Source organism: Echinops telfairi, unplaced genomic scaffold (genome assembly GCF_000313985.2).
Source record: "Echinops telfairi isolate 266 unplaced genomic scaffold, ASM31398v2 ScPeMD7_29;HRSCAF=101, whole genome shotgun sequence".
Taxonomy (NCBI): domain Eukaryota; kingdom Metazoa; phylum Chordata; class Mammalia; order Afrosoricida; family Tenrecidae; genus Echinops; species Echinops telfairi.
Window position 1 is genome coordinate 6,823,612 of NW_022103926.1, and position 24,605 is coordinate 6,848,216.

The window sequence follows — 24,605 nt, forward strand, 5'->3', positions numbered from 1 at the left end:
AGTAGTTGTCTGTTTCATTGTATGAGACACCAGAGAGATCACACCCGCCCAAGGATGAATTGTACTGCCCCTTTCTGTGACAGTGATTCTGTAATCATATCCCCCTAACGTGATACAATGTGTGGTTAGCAAGAAAGGAGGGCCTCCCTGGTTCTCGGGCAGAGGAGGCTCCCTGGTTCTCCTGCCGTGGCTGCTCCTGCCCTGGTGGCTGGGTTCCCCCCACGAGGACCATCAAGCAGGGCTGAGGTGAGCAATGCTACCATGAATTGTGTCTGACTCTATTTATTCCAACCTCTCCTCTAATTCTCATGCTCTCTATGACTTTACTATAATCCCTACTTATTATCGCTGTACAATTGCGCCTACCGGACCTGTGATGATTTGTGGAGTCCCCTCTCCCCCTTAACCCCACAGGGAAGAAATGGGGAGCTGGTATAAGGGGCTCAAGTGGGAAGCGAATGCTTTGAAAATGATGGCAGCATATGTGCAAATGTGCATGACACATTGGAGGAATGTATGGATTGTGTTAAGAGATGTAAAAACCCCTAACAAAAGTAAAAAAGAAAAAAAAAATGTTTTGAAAATGATGGCAACAAAAGTACAAATGTGCTTGACACAATGGATGGATGGTGATGAGAGTTGTATGAGCCCCCAATAAAATGATTTAAATAAAAAGAAAGAAAAACAAATACTGATATGGTTTCCAAGTATTTCCCTACAAGACACTTATTAATCACAAAATGGAAAAAAGACATTTAGCAACAAGGAAAACTTGGCAGATTCTTCCTTAACTTGTGAGCTCACTTCACGTTCCCGGAGTGAGGCATTCTGACACCCCAGCCTCCTAACAGGATGCATCCAGAATAGCAGCATCACGTCTTTGCTACGCCTGCCCCCAAAATGCATACTCGGAGTTTAAGCAAGAAAAAACACTAGGCAAAGCCAAATTGATAGATGTTCTATAAAATATGCTCCAATACAGCTTCAATGCTTCAAGCCATGGACTGAAATACTAACTTATGGATTAAAGAAGACAAGACAAGACAACTGAATGCCACAAGTGATCCTGAATTTATTACGGACCAATTTTTTTCTTTTATTTTGCTATAAAGAACATCAGTGATTTATATATTGTGATCATGTAACATGTTGGTTAGGAAATACACATCCAATTATTGAGGCATGCAAAGAGCTAATGTATAGTAATCTTTAGGTTTGTGTTATGTCAGAATCTTTCACTTAGCAATGAAATAATTGTTTTTTTTAAACCTTGAAGCACTGAAAAAGACTGACTATATTTTCAAGTTCTTCAGAAACAAAACAAAAACAGACAAGCAAATGTAGTAAAATGTTAACACGTAAGAAATCTGCATGATGGGTATGAGACTTTGCACTATTTTTGCAACTTTTCCTAACGATTTATTTTGAAAATTTTCAAACTTCTCTTTATTTCAAAATAAATAGTAAAGAAATCAACTGTGTTGGTAGTTAACATTGGATCCTTTCTCCAAAACACTGAGACTTTTCACTTTTCTAGTTCTCAAACTAAACGTTTGATATGTAAGATTAGATATTGTTTAGAATATAAAAAGGCAGGGTACTGCAGCAAAAGACTTTAAGGTTAGAAGTCCGTTAAAGCTGGGTTCCAGCCCAAACTCTCCTGTTGGCTACAGAGAACTGAAAGCAATCTTATAGATGATTCTAAGAACACACAGGGACCACATAAAATACCTAGCAAGATACCATGTGAGAAGTGACGCTCCGTGAGTAGAAGCTTCTATCACGCATAAACCTTTAGACACTTCGAGCTTTCTGTAAAGCTAAAAAACCAGCAGGATCATCATCAACAGATTCCCTGTCATCTGGTGTGCCTAACCTGTTTTCCTGGAGCTAGGTGAGACCGAGCTCAAGTCGGCAATATTCAGGCTCTGAAAGTTTCTGCAACTAACCTTGATCGATAATACCTTTTTTACTCCTGTTACTATTTTAATCAATTACACATTCTTGGAGTACTAGAAGAATCATAAAACACTTTTCTCTGCTATCTAAATTTTTTTAAATCTAGGTATCTGATCATTCTTGTACGAAAATTTACTGGAAAATTTATATCGAGCACATCAAATTTGTAGATAAAAATACACAAGGATCCCTTTTTTCATCATTAAATGAGATGACAACTATAGTTCATTGCCTTCTATAAACTATCAGACCTAAGAAACACCATATAACAATGTAATTTGCTTACCAAAGTGACAACACATTATTTTGCACATCCTCTGATTTTTATCCATTTTACTAGAATTAAAATCAAATTAAAATATTTCTCCAACGCTTTAGAAGATTTTAGAAGGATTTTAAAAACCATTCTTATTGTTTATCTCTGGTCTACTACTTTTTAGAAGTTGGGTGTGTGACTTGGAAAAGATGCATTTCTCTGATACATTTCTACCAGACTGGGTTAGTAAGGAAGGGGGAAAATCATAAAGATTTTCAGGAGGAAAATGAATGTGCATGGAGCTCTTTAGCTGTTATAAACAGGATAAGCTACATGTTCCTCTAGCCCTGATGCACTTCTACTAACCTGAGCTTCCTGAGCTGCAGGCTCGTCAGGAGAGGGAAGCAGTAGCCACATTTACAGATGGCACTGTGATACACAGAACTATGCAATTAAAGTGGCAAGATATATAGCAACTTGGCTACTTCCTACTTTCTGGCATTTTTGGAAATAGCCATGATTACATGCATAGCTAAGAACATTGAAAACTTTCATGTCTAGATGAGTTTTTTTGTTTCTCACATTTGCCTATCTATAAAGGAACAACTGTAAAACAGTAACTTTAAATTTACTTTGTCTAATTTTAAAAAGAATTTTCTGTTGTTGTTTTTTTCCCCCCAAGAGTGCATCCGATTTTAGGGGAAGGGTACCTCTCAGTAAGACATTCATTGTGTTAGATGGGTAAGGTACTTCACATTTCTGCACCACCACCCCACACACACAAAAGCTAAGAAAACTGCTGAAATAATTAGGATAAAATTGTCACTTAATTCTCAGCAATGTGCTGCCCAGTGCTGTGGGTACTTACTTGTCTATCACACATTTAATCTGCATTGAGAACGACCTACTAACAATTAATGTGGGTGCAAGAATGCCATGGTTGACTCAGAGAACAACTTATAGCCACCAGTGTTATTTCTGAAACCTTGGAATACAGCTTTTTTTTTTAACCTTTAAATTATGAAAATAGAATACTCTCTGTAAAGACAGCAGGAGGGTAGCACATGACCTCTTCTGGTTTCACAAGGAATAAGGAAAATCAAATTCAGCCAAAGGTCAATTCCTATGAAGCTGAGAGCAGCTATGTGTACAGCCTCCAAACCTTCCTTACCAAGCCTACATGTTTAAAAAACCCTCCACATTGAGTTAAATTCTGTTTCCCTCTAGCAAAGAGTTCTATTAGTACCTCAATTTTAAAGATTTTTTTAAACACTTGACTTAGAAATATGACTTGAAAAAACAGAAGCAAAAATCTTACCCAGAATACAATTATTAATACATGAATTAATAAGTTAACATTATCACCTTGTTAGGTGGCATGGAATCAGTTCCAACCCATGGCAACCACAGGTATAACAGAATAAAATACTACTTAGTCCTGTGCCATTCTCACTTATTACTATATTTATTGTATTTTTAAAATTCATTTAATTGGGGGCTCGTACAACTCTTACCACAATCCATACATACATCCATTGTGTCAAGCACATTTGTACATTTGTTGCCATCATCATCCTCAAAGCATGTGCTTTTTACTTGAGCCCTTGATCTCAGCTCATCCCCCCCCTCTATCCTTGCCCTCCCCCAAGAACCCTTGATTATTTCTAAATTATTATTATTTTGTCATGTCTTACTCTGTCTGCCGTCTCCCTTCACCCACTTTTCTGTTGTCCTTCCCCTGGGAGGGGGTTATATGTAGATCCTTGTGATCGGATCCCCCTTTCTACCCCACCTTCCCTCCACCCTCCCGGTATCGCCATTCTCACCACTGGTCCTGAAGGGTTCATCTGTCCTGGATTTCCTGTGTTTCCAGTTCCTATCTGTACCAGTGTACATCCTCTGGGCTAGCCGGATTTTTAAGGTAGAATTGGGATCATGATAAGGGGGGTGGGGAGCATTTAAGAACTACAGGGGAAAAAAAAAAAAGAACTACAGAAAATTGTATGTTTCATCATTGCTACACTGCACCCTAACTAGCTCATCTCCTCCCCACGACCCTTCTGTAAGATTTCCAGTTGCCTACAGATGGGCTTTGGGTCCCCACTCTGCACTACCCCTCATTCACAATGGTATTATTTTTTTCTTTGATGCCTGATACCTGATCCCATCGACAACTCGGGATCACACAGGGTTGTATGCTTCTTCCATGTGGGCTTTGTTGCTTCTCAGCTAGATGGCTGCTTGTTTACCTTCAAGTCTTTAAGACCCCAGATGCTCTTATCTTTTGACAGCTGGGTACCATCAGCTCTCTTTACCACATTTGCTTATGCAACCACTTTGTCTTCAGCGATTGTGTTGGGAAGGTGAGCATCATGGAATGCCAGTTTAATAGAACAAAGTGTTCTTGCATTGAGGGAGTACTTGAGTGGAGGTCCAATATCCATCTGCTACCTTAATATTAAACCTATAAATATACACACATAGATCTATTTCCCCACCATGATATTATTACTATATTTATGTCCACTATTGAAGCCACTAGGCCAGCCCATCTTATTGAAAGTCTTCCTCTTTTTCCGTGCTGACCCTCTACTTTACCCAGCATGATGTCCTTCTCCTGGGACCGGTCCCTTCTGATAACATTTCTAAAGAATGTGAATTGAATTATCAACATTCTCACTTCTAAGGAACATTCTGGCTCTTTTCATCTAACGCAGGTTTCAGTCCATGGTGTTATTTCAACACTTTTCAATCATCCTTATTCCCTGTTCAGCTTTTACATGTGTATGAGGTGACTTTATCAGGGCTTGGGTCAGGCATATCTCAGCCCTCAATGTGACTGTTATCTTTACTCTGACACTTTTAAAGAAGGCTTTGACCAAATCCAATTGTTTGGTTTCTTGGACGCTTATTTAATGGGTGTCAATTATGTATCCATGTAAACTGAAATTCTGATAACTTCAATTTTTTTATCATGATGTTGTTTATTGGTGTCATTGTGAACAAAGTTTTTGTTTTTTCTGTGAAGGTGTAATCCTTACTGAAGGCGGTAGTCTTGGATATTCAACAGCAAATGTTTCCAGTCAAATTCACGTTCAACAAGTAAGGTTGCCCTATCTATCACAAATTGTTAACGCGTCTTGATCAATCCTGCTGCTTTATTCTTCATATAGTCAAACTTCTCAGATTATTTGCCTAGCATTCAGAATGAATAATGGATGAAAGGATACAACATTGACACAAACACAGTATACCACTGTTCTATTTGAACTACTGCTTCTGGGACTACGAACAGGTTTCTAGTGAGTGCAATTAAGTGTCCTAGAATTACCATTCCCAGAAATGTTACCAATAATTCGTTGTGATTCATACAAATACCTTTGCATAGTAATTCAAAAAAACAAAAACAAAACACCTCACTGCCATCAAGTGGATGCTGATTCATAGGGACCCTACATGACAAGGTAGAACTGTCCCTATTGAATTTCTGCGACTGCAACTCTTTACAGGAGTAGAAAAAGATCAGTCTTTCTTCCAAATAGTCAATAAGGCACAGGTAAACATCTTTCTGGCATTCTCTGCTTTCTGACTGAAAGATCCATCTGACATCAGTCATGTCCCTTGTTCTGGGTTTTCTCCTAAATATGGCTTGAATTTCTGGATGCTCCCTGATTACCTTCAGCAAAATTTACTTGTTCATGATATTGTTTGATAATTTCCAAATTCTGTCAAATCAACTTTCTTTGGAATGGGCATAAATATGGATCTCTCCCAGTCTGCTGAGACAGCTGAGGGAGTTTCCAGTAGCATATTGGTTTGTGGAACACCTCAATTGGTTTTGCCAATTCCAGAAGACTTATTTTCCGCCAATGTCTTATGTGTAGCTTAGATTCTCCCTTCAATAACATCAGTTCTTGATTATATACTACCTCCTGAAATGGTTAAATGCTGACCAGTTATTTTACCACAATGACTGTGTGTTTCTTCCACTTCTTTTGATGCTTTCTGCATAGTTCAATGTGCTACTCAAAGAATCCTGTAATATTGTAACTTGAGGCTTGAATTTATTTTTCTTTCCAGTGCTTTCAGTTTGAAACATGCTGAGCATGTTCTGCTTTTCAGGCTTCCTAACTTCAAGTCATGGTATTTTCAATTGTCTCATATGCATGTGAAGCTTGGATATTGAATAAAGAAGATGAGAGAGTCTATGCATTTGACTGTGGTGGTGGTGAAGAATACTGCAATTCCCATGGGGCAGATCTGTCTTGCAAGAAGTATGGCCAAAGTGCCTCGTAAAGGGAAGGTTGGTGAAACTTTGTCTTACATACTTAGGAAGTATTGTCAAGAGACACCAGTCCCTGGAGAAGGACATCATGTTTGGTAAAAGAGAGGCATTGGAAAAGAGGAAGGCCCTCAAGAAGATGGATTGACACTGTGCCTGCAACAAGGAGTTCAAACTTAGAAACAGCTGGGAGGATGAAACAGGACTGGGTTCTATTTTGCATAAGATCGCCATGGGTCGGAATCCATTCAATGGCACCAACCACTCCAAGTCTTTGCATATTTCATAATAATATTTTACTTTTTTCTCTCAAGCCGCCCTCTTCTGTTTAGTTTCTACTTCCTTACTTCTCCAGTTCGTTTTAACTACTCTATGTTCAAGAACAACTTTCAGAATCTCTTCTGATAGACGTTTTTTCTTTCCTGTCATTTTAATGACCTCTGCTTTCCTCTAGATGTCATCCCACAACTTTTCCAGTCTCCAGTGATTAGTGTTCAATGGGTCAAATCTATTCTTCAGAGGGTCTCTAAATACAGGTGAGCTACACTCAAAGAGTACTTTGGCGATCACGGACTTGTTTTCACTGCAGTGCCTCTCATAGGACATTTTGGTGCAGTATACTGGCTTGCATGTTGCTATAATGCTGGGGATACTGACATTTCACATGGCAGCAGGGTCACCCATGGTTGGTAAGTTTCAGCAGTGCTTCCAGAGTAAGACAGGCTCGGAAGAACCAAGAGGATTTACGTCAGTGAAAACCTTACTGATACTGGGATGTACAACACGTCTGTCATGTTGGAAGGCACTCAAGTAAGACTTGGGAAGAGCTGCCTCCTCCAAACAGAGGCCACCTTAATGGTGTAGATTGAGTAAAGCTTTTGGATCTTCATTAGCTAATTTAACAACTGCAAACATAAAGACATGAACTATACAAAGTATGACTCCAGGAAAATTAGAAGTTGTCAAAAGTGAAATGAGACTTGAAAATCGATATCCTAGACATCAGTGAGATAAAACAGGCTGGCGTGGGTCACTTTGAATTAGACAATCAAATGACCTAGGAATAATAAAGAAGAATGATGTTGGATTCACTGTCAGAAAGAATACGTCAAGATCTATTCTGAAGCAATAGGATATTATCTATACAAAGAAGACCAATTACTATAACTGTGATGAAAGAAATTCCTGTTAAGTTAGTTAGGGTCATCCATTGTGGTATTTGTGGTATAGCAGCATTAAGAACTAAGACACACCTGGAACAATGTATGGTGACAGATAGTCAGAAAATTCCCCCCCAAAAGGAAGGAAGAAAACAGATCATAGGAGCTTGTCAGAAGAATAAAGGACTTAACTTGAAGGCGTACTCAATGAGAAAGTCTGGGATAAGTGGAATTTAAACTAAAAAACAACAGCAATGAATTACAATCTATAGAATAAAATATATATCCACAAATTCTATGCTGATAGAAAAAATTTTTAAATGAATAAATTGTAAAAAGAGGTCTTACAGAATCCTAATAAATATATTTTCATTAACACATTGTTAATAAAAATGAGTAATGGGAATATGAAAAATCATCATTTGACAGCCAATGCTGTTAGGGTTGCTTTGGGCAAATTCATCAACGGATGTTAAAATTAATAGCTACAAGTTTGAAGGAGAAACAAATAGTCTCAAAGTATCTCTCCACAAGTTAGTTACTCATTTCAAAAACTAGCTTGTTAATTAAAAATAATACTTTAGCAGCTTTGGTTGCTACGTAACATGCATTGTCCTTGTTTTCTAAGACAGACTGCGTTTCTAGCAGGGCATCAATCAGTACCTTTTCCCCCTCGTTCCAGCTTTTCTTTCCCGTAGACCACATTTTACAAATCTGAGTCCATTCTGGTTTTGCTTTGTCAGCCATGACAGAACAGGGACAAGCTAGTCTGAAGCACTGATTTACATAGTTCCTTTTAGCCTTGAGTCTTACAGCATATAGACCAAAATACTATTTCCCGATGTTAGTTATTCTTCTTCCTCACTGTGATTTGATTACTCGTTGGTCATACAGTTAGGAAGGAGTCTTTATGGTACAGATGCCTGTAAACCCCGGGGTCAGCACTTGAAACCCACCAGCCTCTCCTCAGGAGAAAGATGAGGCTTTTTACTTGCATAAACATTCAGTCTTGGAAATCCAGAGGCAGCTTTACTCTGTCCAACAGTGTGGGGTAGTGGGTAACATGATGGGCTGCTAACTGCAGAGTCTGCAGTGCAGACGAGGCTCTCTACTCCAGTGGAGAGTTATAGTCTTGGAAAATCATAGGGACAGTTCACCACTGTCCTATAGGATTGCTGAGTCAAAATCAACTCGACAACAGTTGAGTTTGATTTTGATTTTTATAGTGTTGCTATGAGGAGGAATTGCCTAGATGGCAGTAAAGGAAAATACAGTTCATTTGTTATGATTTGTATTCAGTTTGGGGTTACCTCCATCTTGGTTGTTTCATTATTTTGAGTAGAGAGAAGTCAGCATAGTTCTTGGTGTCACAAGTATACGAAAAGGCATTTTCAGAGATGAGTTACTCTCCCATCCTTCTATTTTGATCCCATTTCCTTATTCTTTGCAGACTGCTCTCTGTAAGTAACCACACTCATTGGTTCTGGCTGATCTTATCTATGCATGTGGGTGAGTCATGTACAAGTGAGCAGCTATTTCCAAGCTTGCTTATGTTCTCTTCTTTCTTACAGGAAGAAGAGGATATTACAAGAATTCCTTTGCACGTTGCTCTAACAGCATGTCCTGGCGTGCAAAAAAAAGAAAAGAAAAAGATTTAACCAGCAGGTCTGAGACTATCCTAAGAAAATACTTGCTTGGCCCTTGGGTGGCATTTGGGAACTTGGATTTTAGGAGGATTCCCACCATCCTCTAATGATGAAAGTAGCTCACTATGCCTAGACTACACAAACCATTTGGCTTATGCCTGCTTTCCTCCTGAGAGTCTGGAATTCTGGTACATGCAGAGGGTACCTACATGACCAGCCACCCAATACAGACTCGGGTGCTGAGTGTCTAATGAGTTTCCCTGGTCCATAACAGTTCACACATCCTGTAACAAATTCCTTGCTGGAAGAATTAAGCATGGTGGCTCCGTAGGGATAGATTCTTAGAAAGTCTTGCCTGGTTTCCTCTGCACTTCAACCCATGCATCTCTTCCCTTAACTGATTTTGCTTCATATCCTTTCTCTGTAAAGGATGTCTTTTCACTGAATATATTAACTGAGTAGACTATGTACCGAGTCTTGTCTTGACAATCCCAACACACCAGAAAACCAGTGTGTATTACAGCTGCAGAGCATTTCATACTCCACTGTATGAATGTGTCATAACTTAAAGAACCTACCTCCCATATATGAATCTTTAGGTTGCTTTTAATACTTTGTGATTATAAACATGAGAGTTTCTGAGTGGCATAAGTGGTTAAGCATTGGACTACAAACTGAAAAGCACTAATGACGTGAGTCCTTGGCAACCTGTTTCTTTTCAGGTTTAATGTAGCATGTTAACAGCAAGCTGATTCAGTAAGCCTTAAAAAATCCTACAGTGTACTCTATTCTGCATACATGGGGGTAACGTAAGTCAGACTTTCTCCATTCCTCTCTCATGTAGGACACAAAGGGTAGAGCACTATACTCTAGCAGCTAGTCTAGCTACAGGTGAACCAGCACAAAACAGAGCTTAAATGTCACCCCTCAGCTCAGCTAACACCTTTCTCTTAATGTAGCATGTATAATAAGGCGACCAGATTTTAACATTGGTAAACCGGGACAAAAGTGGGACACCATTGATAAAACTCATATCCTGGCAGCCGAAAACCATATACCCTAGCTTGTTGTGGATTCTTTCCAAAAATTGGGACTTTTTAAAAATGCGGCGGGATGTGGGAAAAATTGTTAAAAAGCGGGACTGTCCCGCCAAAAGCGGGACGTCTGGTCACCTTAATGTGTAACAGTAAGGTGGTTCTTAGCAGCTGTACCAAACTCAAGGGCAACTATAAACACTAACATAAACATGATGCAAAGACTAATCATGTGGATGTAAGTGTGTAAATTCATTGACATCCAGTGGTTTCAACTCACAACAACCTTATAGGACAGAGTAGAACTGGCCCTGTGCGTTTCTGGGGTGAACTCTTAGAAACTCTCATCTTTCTCCCATGGTGAGCAAAGCACAATGAAAGTAAAAGCACACATCTTATTTTGAAGTAAAAAAACAAACGGGGCAAAAACAGCCCATGGGCCAGATAAATGTCCTCGGCGGGCCCCATGTGGCCTGCAGGCCGTAGTTTGAGGACGCCTGATCTATGGGATCAAATTAACATTAGTAATACTAAAGCCACGATGAGTAGTTCATAGGGTAGTGAGCTTAAGTCAGTGGGGGTAAAATAATACAGGGAGGGGTAGCAAGATCTTCGCACAATGTGGAAAAGTGTAGCCAATGGTATTGAATTGCACATATAGAAAATATGCTGGGCATATTTTCATCAAAAAACAAAAAAAGAAACAAAATATTTGCCCACCTTTGTTGTAGCAAAAAAAAATTCAGGGATGAGAATGCATTTATTTGCTCACTGGACAAAATCTATTTTTTTGGAGTGAGGGAAGGCAGATAAATCAATGGAAGGGATTTGGGCCCACTAGACTAGCATGACTCACTAAACATTAGTTTCACTTTTCTAACTCCGTTTACTCTCATTTGAGTCAGCTCACTGACAGAAATGAGCTTTTCCATGTATGCATGTTTACAGGGCAAAAGCATGCTAACAAGCCAATGTGACCATTTCTACCCTTCAGTTTTCATTTCATTATGTACAGTGCCACTGGCTTTTGGATGAATACCAGTGGCTCATGAGGTAGGTTAGCATGGGTTAACTTCAGGAGACTATCCCCTCTAGTACACGGAAATATATTAATCAAGTTTCTGGAGCAACAAAAATAAGTAAGAATCAGCTTCTAAAATATGGTGATTCCTCTAAGGCAGTGGTTCTCAACTTTCCTAATGCTGCGACCCTTTAATACAGATCCTCATGTTGTGGTGACCCCCCAACCATAAAACTATTTTCGTTGCTACATCCTAACTGTCACTTTGCTACTGTTATAAATCAGGAAACCCCTGTGAAAGGGTCATTAGACCCGCAAAGGGGTCACGACCCACAAGTTGAGAACCGCTGGTCTAATGTATTGATCTCTGAAGACCACCCTTAAAGACATCTCGGTGACATCCAGCTCTACTCTTAATTATATGACTCTCAAAACTCAGGGATGGACACACATCATTTAGCATCCAATGCTGACCCACCAATGGACTATCCTAACTGAACTCAACATTCCATGTACTGTAGCGGCTTCTGCAAAGACACTCTCGTTAGATCCACAACTGCTCTCTGCCCGTGTCTGTGCCACAAATATGTGAAAGACCAGAGAAAGCATCGGAATCCATGACTTTGGAAAGGCTTTAGGAATAAATTTAAGCTCCCCGTGAGCATCTGGATTTTATACTACGGAGTACTGCTTTGGAAAGCTGTCATTCATGCTCCATTCATCTGAATCATGTTCTCATTTCTTACCTGACTTGTGATCTTTTCTTCGTCGGTTGCTGAAGGTTGACTTGGGTCTTCCTTTGCTCCCTCACAGATGTTTCTTATCATTTCATCCTGGTTCCCTGGATTTCTGAAGACCTTTAGCTCCATGTTCTTGGTTTTCGCTTCCCTATCCAAGATCACAGACGCCATAGCACCTCCTGCTGTGGAGTCCACCATCCCACACCTCCCAGGCTCACCCCCATCATCCAAGGTCTCAGAGTTTTCTTCACAACTTTTCACACGAGTCCTCTGCTGTTCCAGAGGTAATGTCCTACTCTGACTCAAACGAGCCCTCGAGGCTCTGGGTTTTACATGTGGAATCCCATTTGGCTCAGAATCAGCATGAAGCTCTTTGGAGACACTTACTGGGAGTTCAGAGTCTAATTCCTGTACCACAGCAGACATGGAGGAATCAAGTGGAACTGGCTGAATCTCTACTCCGGATGACAGCATTGGGGCAGATGCAGATTATGGAGGCAAGTCTTTTACATCAAACGGTTCAGCCTGACACAAATCAAAGGAAGGGATAAAAGTTTAAAACCTTCACAGCGTAGACAAAAGCTCTCTAAGCTCTAAATGATTAGCGTAAAGGAAATTCTACCTCAATTATCAGGTATTGAGTATTTCCCCTTAGTAAGCTGAATTGGTGGGGAAAAAGCTTAAGCTTTTAATAGATATCTGTTTGATCTCAATTCAAATGATGCCTTCTAAATACTTCTCAATTCAAGTCTAAAGGAATAGCAAATGTAAATAAGATCTATCAAAACATGCAAGGATGGACCCGACATAAAACAAAGGTGATTTTCTATTTGTTTTCAGGGCATGACTTTTTCTGTTTTGTTCACTGCTGTATGCCCAATACCTAGCTGTGGGCATTATAGGCATGTACTTGACATGTGGTAGGTACTCAGTAAACACTTGTTGGATGAATATACACCAAGGAACTCTAAAGAATCAGAGACACCGACTTTTCCTCAGGAAGCATTCTCTCTCTGGAGGAGGACGTGAAGAAAATCGCCATCTCTTCACCGCTGACCAATCACTGGAGTGATAGCTACCCAACCTAGTGCAAGACAGGACTACACCAGCTCTTTACAGAATCATTCCTTTTTCTCCAACACCTTGGGATTTTTTCCAAGCATTTTCATTAGGAAACCTTGAATATGATGCTCACGACAACCTCCTAAGTTAAATAGGGCCGTTATCACCCTCCCAATAAGAGGTAAAAAGCAATCTACCTAAAATGTTACATGGCCATTTGGGGGAAATGAGGGGGTGGGGGCTAAAAAAACTTCTACTATATTAGTACTGTTTAAGTTCTTCGATTGGGTGGTGGGAATACAGATTATTTCCTGAAATGTATACATTAAGTAGTTCATAAGAATACATTTAAATCTACCAAATGTGTGTAATTTCTAGAACAAAATCCACTTTTAAGCTATCAGAGATCGAAACTGGCTAACCAAAGAAACTGTTTGCTTTGATTCTTGATGCTTTCCCTAACCCTAACCCTAACAAGGAAGAGAATGAGAAATAATTGGCAACTCAAGAATTCAAAACAAGGATTTATCAGAGATATTGATTCCAAATTCCTTTGGCCAAAATGCACACAGAAATAAATTTTTAAAAAGCCAGTCAATTTAAAAGCTAGTTCTCTTTAAAAAAAAGTATATACAAGTATAACCCATTTCTTTTTAAATAGTTTTATTGGGATATTCTCTACATAACACACAATTTAATCATTCAATCCTATTTAGAAGAATTATGCAATCACACCCAAATCAATTTCAGAATATTTCTTCTCACACTTGTTAGCTCCCCATTTTCCTGCTAATACTCACTTCTAAGTAGCAGATGTTCTCATCTTTTTTACCAGTGATTACCTTCACATTTTGAAGAGCCAGAGCAGGAGAACTTCTCACACACACCACATGATAGAAATCAACAACTCAGGTCCCTCAGTCCCCTCTTGAACAGCGGAGGGAGCCCTCAGTTGTTGCTTGCGCAAATGGTACGTGCTCTGCTCCCAAACCCTCCTTAAATAGTCCTGAATTACTCAGCTTTCTTCCTTACACGCTCACTATGCTATCTGGACCGACGTTTGGGGCAGAGGAAGGGGAAGATGGCAAGTCCTTTCATTTTGGACTGTGAGGCCTTTCTCCTGGTTTTCCACTCTCTGTTGGACCTTACATCAATGAGTTCCTATGCTTACATGCACTGGGTGTCCCCGACACTTTTGTTTTTAAGGAATACTTTCCCAAAAGGTAAAAGGATGTAAAGCTACACTGTAACTTAATAATTATAAACTATAGGAGATCAGATTGCTGACCTGCAAAACTTAGGAATGTCAGGAGGGTTCACAAATTAAATCCAAAATTGTAGCAAAGAAAGATAAAACGTTATATACAGAGCACTGTGAGGCTCAAGTGAGACTCTAGGCTAGGGGAAGGCCTTTCGTAAGCAGCACCGTGCTCCAGGTTCAAGAAAAGAGGAGAAATGTGTCTTTTTTTAGAGCTGCCATCCTTGAACTCCCCTCTCATTCCTGGAACACTTCTGGGGACACTTCTGATTTCAAGCAATTTTTTGGGGGGTGGTGGTGGTGTATGTAGCAGGTAGCAGAAGTAAGGTAGAATTGCTTTTGGAATTAAAAAAAAAGGAGAAATGACCTATTTTAATCTGGTTCAGCTTGTGTTTTCCAGTAACATAACATACCACAATCCAGTTTTGGGTCTCTGTACCACAAATAGATGGAAGAGCGTATGTACAGGAAAGGTTACTGTAGCTCTCCTATGGAGATTGGCTCTCTGGGCTCTAGGCCACCTGTGCTCAGCCCTTCTTCCTCTGCCTACCACAGTGGGACAGGTGTCTCCAGTTTAGTCCTAGGCACTCCTCCCTCTTCAGGCTTCACTTTTTTGATGCCTTCACCGCCTCTTGCACTCTCTCTGCTATGAGACTGACTGAAACTGTCCCTTTCAGCAGAATAACGTACCACCCAGGAATTACTGGTTGCTAGAGACGTAACAGAGATGAGAGCTTGGGTTCACTGAAACGTGGACACAAATGTTGTCAATAGCATTATTTGCAATAGCCAGAGCGGAAACAACCCTACAGACCATCAGCTGATAAACAGATACATAAAGCAAACGTGGTATATTCATACAAGGGAATACTGGTTGGCATTTTAAAAAGTACGGATTCATGCTACAACATAGATGACCTTTGAAAACGTTACGCTATGTCAAAGACGCTAGTTGCAAACGGTCGCGTGATTCGTTATTGCATTTGTATAAAATATCCAGGATGGGCAAGGAGCCCTGGTAGTGCAATGGTTAATTGGGTTAGCTTGGCTGCTATCCCACTGATTGGTAGTTCAAACCCACTAGTGACGGAGTAAAGACCTGCCGACCAATTCCCAAGAAGACCACAGTCTCAAAAATCTATTGTCACATGGGGCCGCTGTGAGGCAAAATCCACTCAAAGGCAATTGGCATACTTTGATGAGTAGCCATTGGTCTTCAAAGCTTACCAGTGGCCATCTAAGATGCAATTCTTGGTCTCTATCCAGAGGAAAAGAGTAAGGAAAACTGAAGGCACATGGAAAGAATTAGTCCAATGGCCTAATGGACCACCCAAATACCAGTTTCTACCACCCTGAAAGCAGAAGAGTGTTCCGCTACCACTACCAATTGCTCTCAAGGGGAGTGCATTAGAAGGTCTTGGATAGAGTAAGACAAAAAGGTGGGACAAAACTTAAAGTTAAAAACCAAAACAAAAAAAAACTTAAAGTTATAAAAAAGATCAAACTTATTGGTCAAATATAGGATGGTGGGAACTCTGAGACTATTGCCGTCAGGTCGGGAACTGAACACCCTGGTGCCACAAATTTCAGCCAAACAAGAGACACAAGGCTGTAAGGCGAACAGCAACACTGGGGAGGTATGCACATCTTAGAATCAGCCACTTACGATCCAACGGGCAGCACTGACCCGTTCAGAGGATTCAGAAAGAAGGAAGAATCGAATTAGGAAACACAGGGAGGAAGGAGGGTAAATGATGCAACACTGTCAGGATTGCAATGAATGATATGAAACAAACTGTACATGCGGATTTGATTGGTAAACCTTGTAACACAATACACAATAAAAAAGTTTACCGTATTTTAAAACTCCAATGAAAACAGTGCCCCCACCCCCACCCCCACCCCCACCCCGTGGCTTCCAGGGAAACCAACTCAGGCACCTAACAACACAGAAACGAAAAGCAAATACGTGGCTGTCTGAAGCTGGAACAGGCACCCTGGTGGCACAGTGAGTTACATATTGGGGTGCTAAGCACCAGGTCGGCAGTTCAAATTTGCCAGCCACTCCAAGGGAGAAAGATGTGGCTTTCTACGCCGGTAAATAAACCCTTGGAAACGCACAGGGCGGTTCTAACTGAACTGAACTGCCCTGTAGGGCTGCTACATGCTGCAATTGGCTAATGGTAGTGTTTTGGGTTTTCTTGGAAACAGAGAGCTAGAACTAGGACAAAGATGAGGCTTTCTGCTCTTAAAGAGACTTGCAACCTCAGAAACCCTATACATGGTCCCTATGTGTCAGAATTAACTTGATGGATGGCAGTGGGTTTGTTCTTTGTTAGGCTGAAATCGGGAGTGGCTGCTAACAGGCACCAGGGCACTAAAAATGTACAACTCAATGACTATAGGAAAAGCCATTGAAATTGCACAACTTAAATCGATGAATTGTAGGGTATATGAATTATGTCTTTTTAAATTATTGTTGAAAATATACACATTAAAGCATATGCAAAATTCACATGTATAACTGACACGTTGGCCATGTTCTCATCCTCATTGCTTGAATTGGTCTTCCTCTAGTAACATAAACTGGCTGGTCCCAAGCTTCCAACCAGATCTTTTTTTTTTTTTTTCTCCAACCGGATCTTTTGAGTTGCTCAACAATTTAATCCCAAGGAGATAGTTCTCCGAAAGGGGATAGTTCTCCGAAAGGAAATGATTCAAAGCAAATATTCCTTACCAAATAAATTAACTTATTGCTTAGCTTAAAGATTTCAGGAGATGCTTTTGGTTTAAGGTTTAAAAATTATCTCAGGACAACAAGTTCAAGGGTTCATTCAGTCTTGATAGCTCTATAATTCTGGATTGTTAATTCTCTCTTAATAAAGTTGTTAAACACTAAAACTATTTTTTAAAAAGAAAAAGTTAAAAGCAAAACAAAAAGCCCTACTCCCAACCTTTCTCTCAAACACCTGTTTCTGACCTATATTTCACCCATAAGAGTGGCACTCACAAAATTTAACATGTCTAAACTAGAACCTACTTAAACCAATGAGTCATCTCACGACATGCTAAAAGAACTGTGAGGAACAAAGATGAGTACCCTGCCCTCAGTAAAATAACCCTTTATCCTGTTGCCACTCTTAGTAACAGCATGGCCTTTACCTACAGATTAGACTTGAACCCGATAGAACCATACTTGACCTTCCACTTAGTATTCAAGTAGAACTTTAAGCCTATAATGTCTGTAAATAAATATCACTCCTTTCCACCCCCCTATCATAGCTCAAGATGCTGCTCAACATAGGACCATAAACAAATAGATATTTGCTAAACATTTTTATAGAAGAGTCAATATTGATAGTCCCCAGGAAAAAACTGCCCTGTGATTTGCCCTGTGTTTGCCCCTGCACTGTAAACTGGCCTTGACCAAATGGGATGTTACAGTTTTGGTCACTGACAGTTAATTTTCACTTTACAAAAGCCAACCACTAAAAGGCTATCATCTCTTGACACTCTTTTGAGTAGAGATAAAATTCTATGAATTTTCAGCCTGTGAAGCAGCTAGGCGCCTTGGCTGGGGAAGAAAACCAGAGAATTCTTCCTTTTTCTCTTAGGCCAATTCTGGATCCTCACATTTCTCAGTGGGTCTGCAGGTGAGTTATAGAGAACAGTTGAATGTCAGAGCCCTGAGATATAGTGATATTTAGATGCAAACTCCAGAAGGGCAAATAATTATCATCAGTTCACTAGCCCACATTACCATACTCTTCTGTCTCCCAACTGACTAGTCATGTATCAAAATGTTAGTAATGCCACATAATTGCAGAAACAACACATTTTAACAGGACATTAAAGTGCTATAAAACAAAATTTTGCATAATCTACAAAACTCGCTGCTGGTGAGTTGATGCCTAATAGCATCCCTATATGTAGGGTTTCCAGGACTGTAATTCTCTGTAGAAGCAGTCAGTCTCATCTCCTCCCATGAAGCTGCTGACACTTTGAACTGAAGACCTCCTGCTGCCACCAGTACCACCAGAGCTCCTCAAATTCTGGATACCACGGAACAACTGACAAATGGTGGAGTAGAAATATCTAATTTAAAGCTGCCTGAGATGTCTAATTAAACTTAAATATATATATATATGGCTATTTTTTTGAAAAACAGTATGCAGTTAAGAAATCATAAGAAACACGTTTGCAAAAATACAAATCTGTCTTACCCTGGGTAATGAATGGGATCATAAGTGCCTAATCTGTATGTTGTACTTTTTTAAAAAACAATGAGCATATATTAGTGGAAAAAGAAAAAGAAACATTATTTCCCACTATCCAAATGTATAGTATTAAATAATAACCAGTAACAACGTTATCCTTTTATCTGGTCTTTCCAAATGTCAGCACTTTCTCTGCCTCAATCATAAAAGTTTTTACATTAAAGTGTTAAATTACCTTGAAGTCAGAGGAAGAGTGAGCACACATGCTTCTGCTTACACACTACAGTCAGGGATTTATAGCTTAGTCCTCAATAGTGATTTATCACTAGTCTATTGGGTTAGGACACTGAACAATTACTAGTTCAAAGTATAAGCAAAAAAGAAACCACAGATTTATGAACCATTCTTGACAGCTGCTAATGTCTTGTCATTTTCACCATAACATAGTTATGTAGTAGCTTTTATACAACATGCGTTTAGTATTTGGGGTGGGGGGGGAGGACAGGGAGACAAATACTGATAGGGAATAGATAGTAAAAATCCTTCCAATGAAGGAAGAGAATCTTTTAATTGAGAGTACTTGTCTTACAATCTTTCTCTCTCAAATGCAGCAGCAGCACAGTTTAGTTGCTGGGCTTCAGGAGCTAGAGACCAGGGTCCTGTTTAGTCGCTTCAGAGCCTTGACATTGTCCCTAACTTTCCTGGGCCTGTTTCTCACAGACAAAACGAATAGTAGTTAAGACAGTCTCAAAGGCTCCTGCCACTCATAAGAATTCTATGAATCAATGTTATAACTTCCCTATTTCTTTCTGTCTCAGCAAAGCACACCTACTGGCACCAACAAAGGGGGGTCAGTGCAAAGACCACCCCCCCACACTGCATGTATTCAAGGGCATTTGAGGTAACTGAAGAACACTTCACACCCCAAAAATGTGGGAAGTTTTCTTTTCCTGTGTTACTTTAGCAGTACTGATTCCAATCCCACAACATAACAAAACACGCAGAAAAAACACAGTGGAACATAAAGTACTGCAAGCCTTGATTTCATTATATTTCATAGTCAAGAATTTGAAAAGTGGCAGGTTTTCCTTTAATGGTCCAAACACAATTCAAATCATGAGTTCTGGAGGCACATTTATAGCAACAAGCAACCAAAAGATAGAAAAACTGAAAATCAAGGAAAGAAAACCACACACCCCAATGACCTCAAGACTCAAGGTCTCCTTTCCCTTAAATTCCAAAGCAGAGGGCCTGCTCGTAAAAAGAGAGAGTGACAGTTACACAACATTGCGTAATGTGCTTGCTTGCTTGTGTCAAGAACAATACCCACAATAATGATCAGGCACTCTACACATTATTAGTACTCCCTTGAAAGGGGGCGCTTTCCAAAGGTTCAGATACTATCATCAGATCCTCATGAAGTAATAGGTGAAGAGGTCTCTTCTGGAAGGATAAAGAAAGCAGCCTCGTGTGAACAAGATCTCCGGTCTTCCCATTCAAGGACAACAGATAACCTATGCCAACATCAGGAGACACATTTGGAAAAGGAAGAAAGCAAAGAAGAGATTGGCTGAGGCCATTTAGGTAGATCGGCTGGCCACTGAGGCAGGGATAGCAACGTGTCAAGAAGGATGTCCTGATCCCCTTACAGAAGAGTCACAAGGAAGAGACCAGTCAGGGTGCAGTACAGCACCAATGAAACACAACTTTCCTCTAGTTCTTGAATGGTCCCCACCCCCACTACCATGACCCCAATTCTACCTTACAAATACAGCTAGAAAAAAAAATACAGCTAGACCACAGCATGTACCACAGGTACAGATAAGACCTGGAAACACAGGGAATCTAGGACAGATAACCCCCTCAGGGCCGATTATGACAGTAGCGATACCAGAAGGGTAAGGAGAAGGTTGGGGGAGAAAGGGGGAACTGATCACAATGATCTACATATGACCCCCTTCCTGGGGTACGGACAACAGAAAAGTGGGTGAAGGAAGACATCAGTCAGTGTAACACATAAAAAAATACAGTTACAACTTATAAATTATCAAGGGTTCATGGGGGAGGGAGGGAAAAAATATGAGGAGCTGATACCAAGGGCCCAAGTAGAAAAAGGGTGTTTTGGAAATGATGGCAACAAACGTATGAATGTGCCTGACACAATGGATGGATGTATGGATTGTGATAAGAGCTGTAGGAGCCCCCAATAAAATCTTTTTTTTTTTTTTTTTTTAAAGGAGACCTAGATAAAGAATGGGACCGGAGTGCGGGAGAACTTGACCTCTGCAACCACTCAGTAGTCCCAAAGTCTACTGGCATCTCACCTTAAGGCCGATCTTGCCTTCTTATTCTCAGCTATGCCATCCTGTGTTACAGCCAAATCGCTGTTCATTAACCCCCTTTCAGTCACACACAAAAATGAAAGTGAGCCAGGGAAGCCTAACAGCATCCAGCTCTTCAACATGGAGTGTGCAGAAAGTCACCAAAGCATCAAGTGAGTAGTGTGTCTTTACCTTCGTTAGCATGCAGAAATGGGGAGCTGAAGAGGAAGACAGTGGAACGCTCCAGAGACCTGGCAAAGATGCTCCATAAACCATCGCTAACATTCTGCACACACAGGAGGAAAGAGTCCTCTTTCAGAGGGATTGGGGGGGGGGGGGGGGGGGGGAGTAAGTCCTGTGTTTTCTTCAAGAGAAAGGAAGATGGCACCTCTCACTTTTGAGTGGCTGTGCAGATACGCAGTTAGCCCTTGTCCTGTCACTGTGTGTACTGTGGTGGCTTGTGTGTGGCTGTTGATGCTGGAAACAGATAAGCGGGTGCCTTCTTCTCACTGAAGCAAAGGGAGGGAAGTGAAGACTTCCCTCGCCACTCAAAATGATGGCTTCTGACCCAACAGGTCTCCCTCTAAGCGGTTTTCAAAGGCCAGGTCTGGTTTTGAGGGGTGAGGGGGATTCTGATTATTTTATGACGTTAGGCCACTTAATAAAATTTGGTGAGTGGCACAGGTTAGAATTTAAGGGAGGCAGAAGGGTCTATTAGTTCACCTAGAGGAACATCAGTCTAGTCTGTGCGAAAGGCTGGGTTGAACACCATTCATAGGGGTGGGGTGGAGACTGGAGTATGCACTACAAAGAAAAAAAAAAACGACTTCGTGTAACAACAAAGTAATAGTCCTGGCAACAACTTGGTAAAAGGTTACCATGTACTAAGCACTTACCCCTCAAGATTAATTAATCGGGGTCACCCCCCCTCAAAAAAAAACCAAGGGTACACTGAAGGCAACGGCGCACAAGCACCTCACTCCAAAAGCAATGCTCTGAACTGTGCTCATGTCAAGGAAAACCTGAGGGGGCAGAAGGGGAGACGAGGGGCTCCCAGATTGGACAGGCCCGAGGAAGGTTGAGAGGCTGCCTTCTAATCCCTTCATCCGCGTCTCGATCTTGGGGTAAAGATGTAAAAATAACGAATGGAAGTCTCTCTCTCTCTCACACACACAGGGCAGGAAGGGCCCTTTTAGGCAAGTGAAGACGCTCCATCTTCACAGCGGGGTGGGGTATGCGCACGGACGAGCAAAGGGAGGTTTGGTTTGGGGGGTATCTATCGCTTAGCCCTTCTTAAAACACAAGTTCGGAGTCCCCCTCTGGGCACTCTGGAAAGGTGTCTACCTCTGCTGACAAACCAACAACCACGGCAGGAGGCGTCGTCCTCCCCAAGGAGAAAAGTTGGGGGGCCCTTGGCCATACCGAGGCTCAAGAGGAGACTCTCTTCCCCGTTGGGGCCATGACCTGCAGAAGCCGTTTCCCCTTCGCGACGCGACGACTGGCCTCCGGCCTCTCCCCGGGGTCGCTCCGCTGCTCACAGCGCAGCCTCCGATGCCCCCGGTCTCGGAAGGCCAGGGGCCCAGGCTCCCCTTCCGCCAGCACTGCCGGGAGGAGAGTGCCCTCCAGGTGGGGTGGGGCAGCGGCTGCGCCCGAAAACGTCCACTCTCTCGGCCTCTTACCTGAAACCCGCTTCCCGGATGGCTCTCTCCCGGCAGCCGGGCCTCGGCAATCGGCGCAGGCAAGGCTACGAGAGCCTACGGAGCCGAGGGAGCCGGGGGCCGCTCTGGCCGCCGCTGCCGCTTCATCTCTATGGTGCCGGCACTTCCTCATCCGGGGCCCGAGCAAGCACGCGGGTTTGGCTAAGCCCCACCTCCCGGCGCGCGCGCGCTTCTCGCTCCGGCGGCCCGCCTCCCGCAGCGCGCGGTCTTAAAGGGAAACACCCCTGAGGACCCGGATCCTTTGAAACCCTATTCCGGTCAAGGACTTTTCGGACCTGGAGGCTGTGGCGATAGACTTCCTGTTTCCACTCTGACAGTCCGAGATCTTTTTTTTTTCCTCACCAGAACACGTTTTATTTACTTTTTTTATAAATCATTTTATTAGAGCTCTTACAGCTCTTATCACAATCCATATATCAAGTGTATCAAGCACATTTGTACATACTGTATGTTGCCATCATCATTTTTTCAAAACATTTTCCTTCTACTGGATCAGCTCCTCTTTTTTTCCCGTTCCTCCCCTACCCTCGTGACCCCTTGATAAATTATAAATTATTATTATTTTCATATCTTACACTGTCTGCTGTCTCCCTTCACCCACTTTTCTGCTGTTTGTCCCCAAGGTGAGGGGGAGTTATATATTGATCATTGTGATCAATTATCCCTTTCTCCACCTTTTTCCCCCATCTTCCCCCTACCCTATGATTAAAAATTTGGTCTATATAATTTTGCCGCCACTATAAAATATAAATAATACGAGTACTGTCTGCTAAATTCAAGAAAAATTATGTATTTATGAAATAAATAACCTGAATTATCTGAATAGCTGATTTGTTGACATCACTTGTTTAACTAGCAGTAGCATGCAGTACGATGTGTATCGTCTGAGAGACAGTCACAAAATGTTTTCGTTGTTGCCAATGCCAAAAAATGCCATTGTTCGTGAAGTCCAAACAATGGTGGTCGAATTCTAACAATTGATCAACAATACGAACTTTGATAAGCAGTTCTCTATAATCAGTTCTCAACGATTATTTGTTATTATTAAAGTTTAACATAAAATTAACAAAAATAATATAAAACTCATATCCTGGCAAAATAGCCACATGGCAGCCGAAAACCGCATACTGTATTCCCTTCCCGTTCTCCCGCTGTTCCCTAGCTTGTCGGGCATTCTTTCCAAAAATCGGGACTTTTTTATGCCGCCGCCGCAGCGGATGTGGGACAAATTGTTAAAAATTGGGACTGTCTCGCCCAAAGCGGGACGTCTGGTCACCTTACCCTACCCTCATGGTGTCTCCACTCCCATTGTTGTTCCAGAGGGGTTTCTCTGTCCTGGATTCAGTGTGTTGAGAGCTCTTATCTGTACCAGGTTACATGCTCCAGTCTAGCCAGATTTGTAAGGTAGAACTGAGGTCATGATAGTGGGGGAGAAGAAGCATTAAAGAATGAGAGGAATGTTGTGTGTTTACTAGGTGCTATACTGCACCCTGGCTGGCTCGTCCCTTCCTTGTGACCTTTCTGTGAGCGTATGGCCAATTGTCTACAGATGAGCTTTGGGTCTCCACTCTGACCCCCACCACCACCCCTCCTGCATTAGCATCGATATGATTGCTTGTTTTGGGTCTTCTGATGTCTGACACCTGATCCCATAGACACATAGGCTGGTGTGCTTCTTCCATGTGGGCTTTGTTGTTACCCTGCTAGATGGCTGTTTGTTTAACTTCAAGCCTTTAAGACCCCAGACTCTAAATATTCTAATAGCCAGGCACCATCAGCTTTCTTCACTACATTTGCTTATGTACCCATTTTGACTTTAGCGATCAAGGCAAAGGACATTTATAGAGGTATAAATATAGGCATGTATATTTTATGTAAATCTATTAATATATAATGATAGGGATATAGGTCTATGTACATATATTTAGAAG

At 41.3% G+C, this 24,605-nt stretch overlaps 1 protein-coding gene across 2 annotated transcripts in view; it reads right to left on the minus strand.

Moving 5' to 3' along the window:
- PRR14L (proline rich 14 like) overlaps positions 1-12,572 on the minus strand; it is an 84,198-nt gene extending 71,626 nt beyond the window's left edge. Inside the window, exon 1 of one of the 2 annotated variants that reach the window (XM_045289659.1) lies at positions 12,486-12,572. In XM_045289659.1, the coding sequence (XP_045145594.1) occupies positions 12,486-12,572 (87 nt within the window). Of the gene's footprint in view, positions 1-12,104 lie in introns of both variants that reach the window. The other variant, XM_045289658.1, reaches the window with a different exon arrangement.
- Between the last annotated feature and the right edge of the window lie 12,033 nt (positions 12,573-24,605).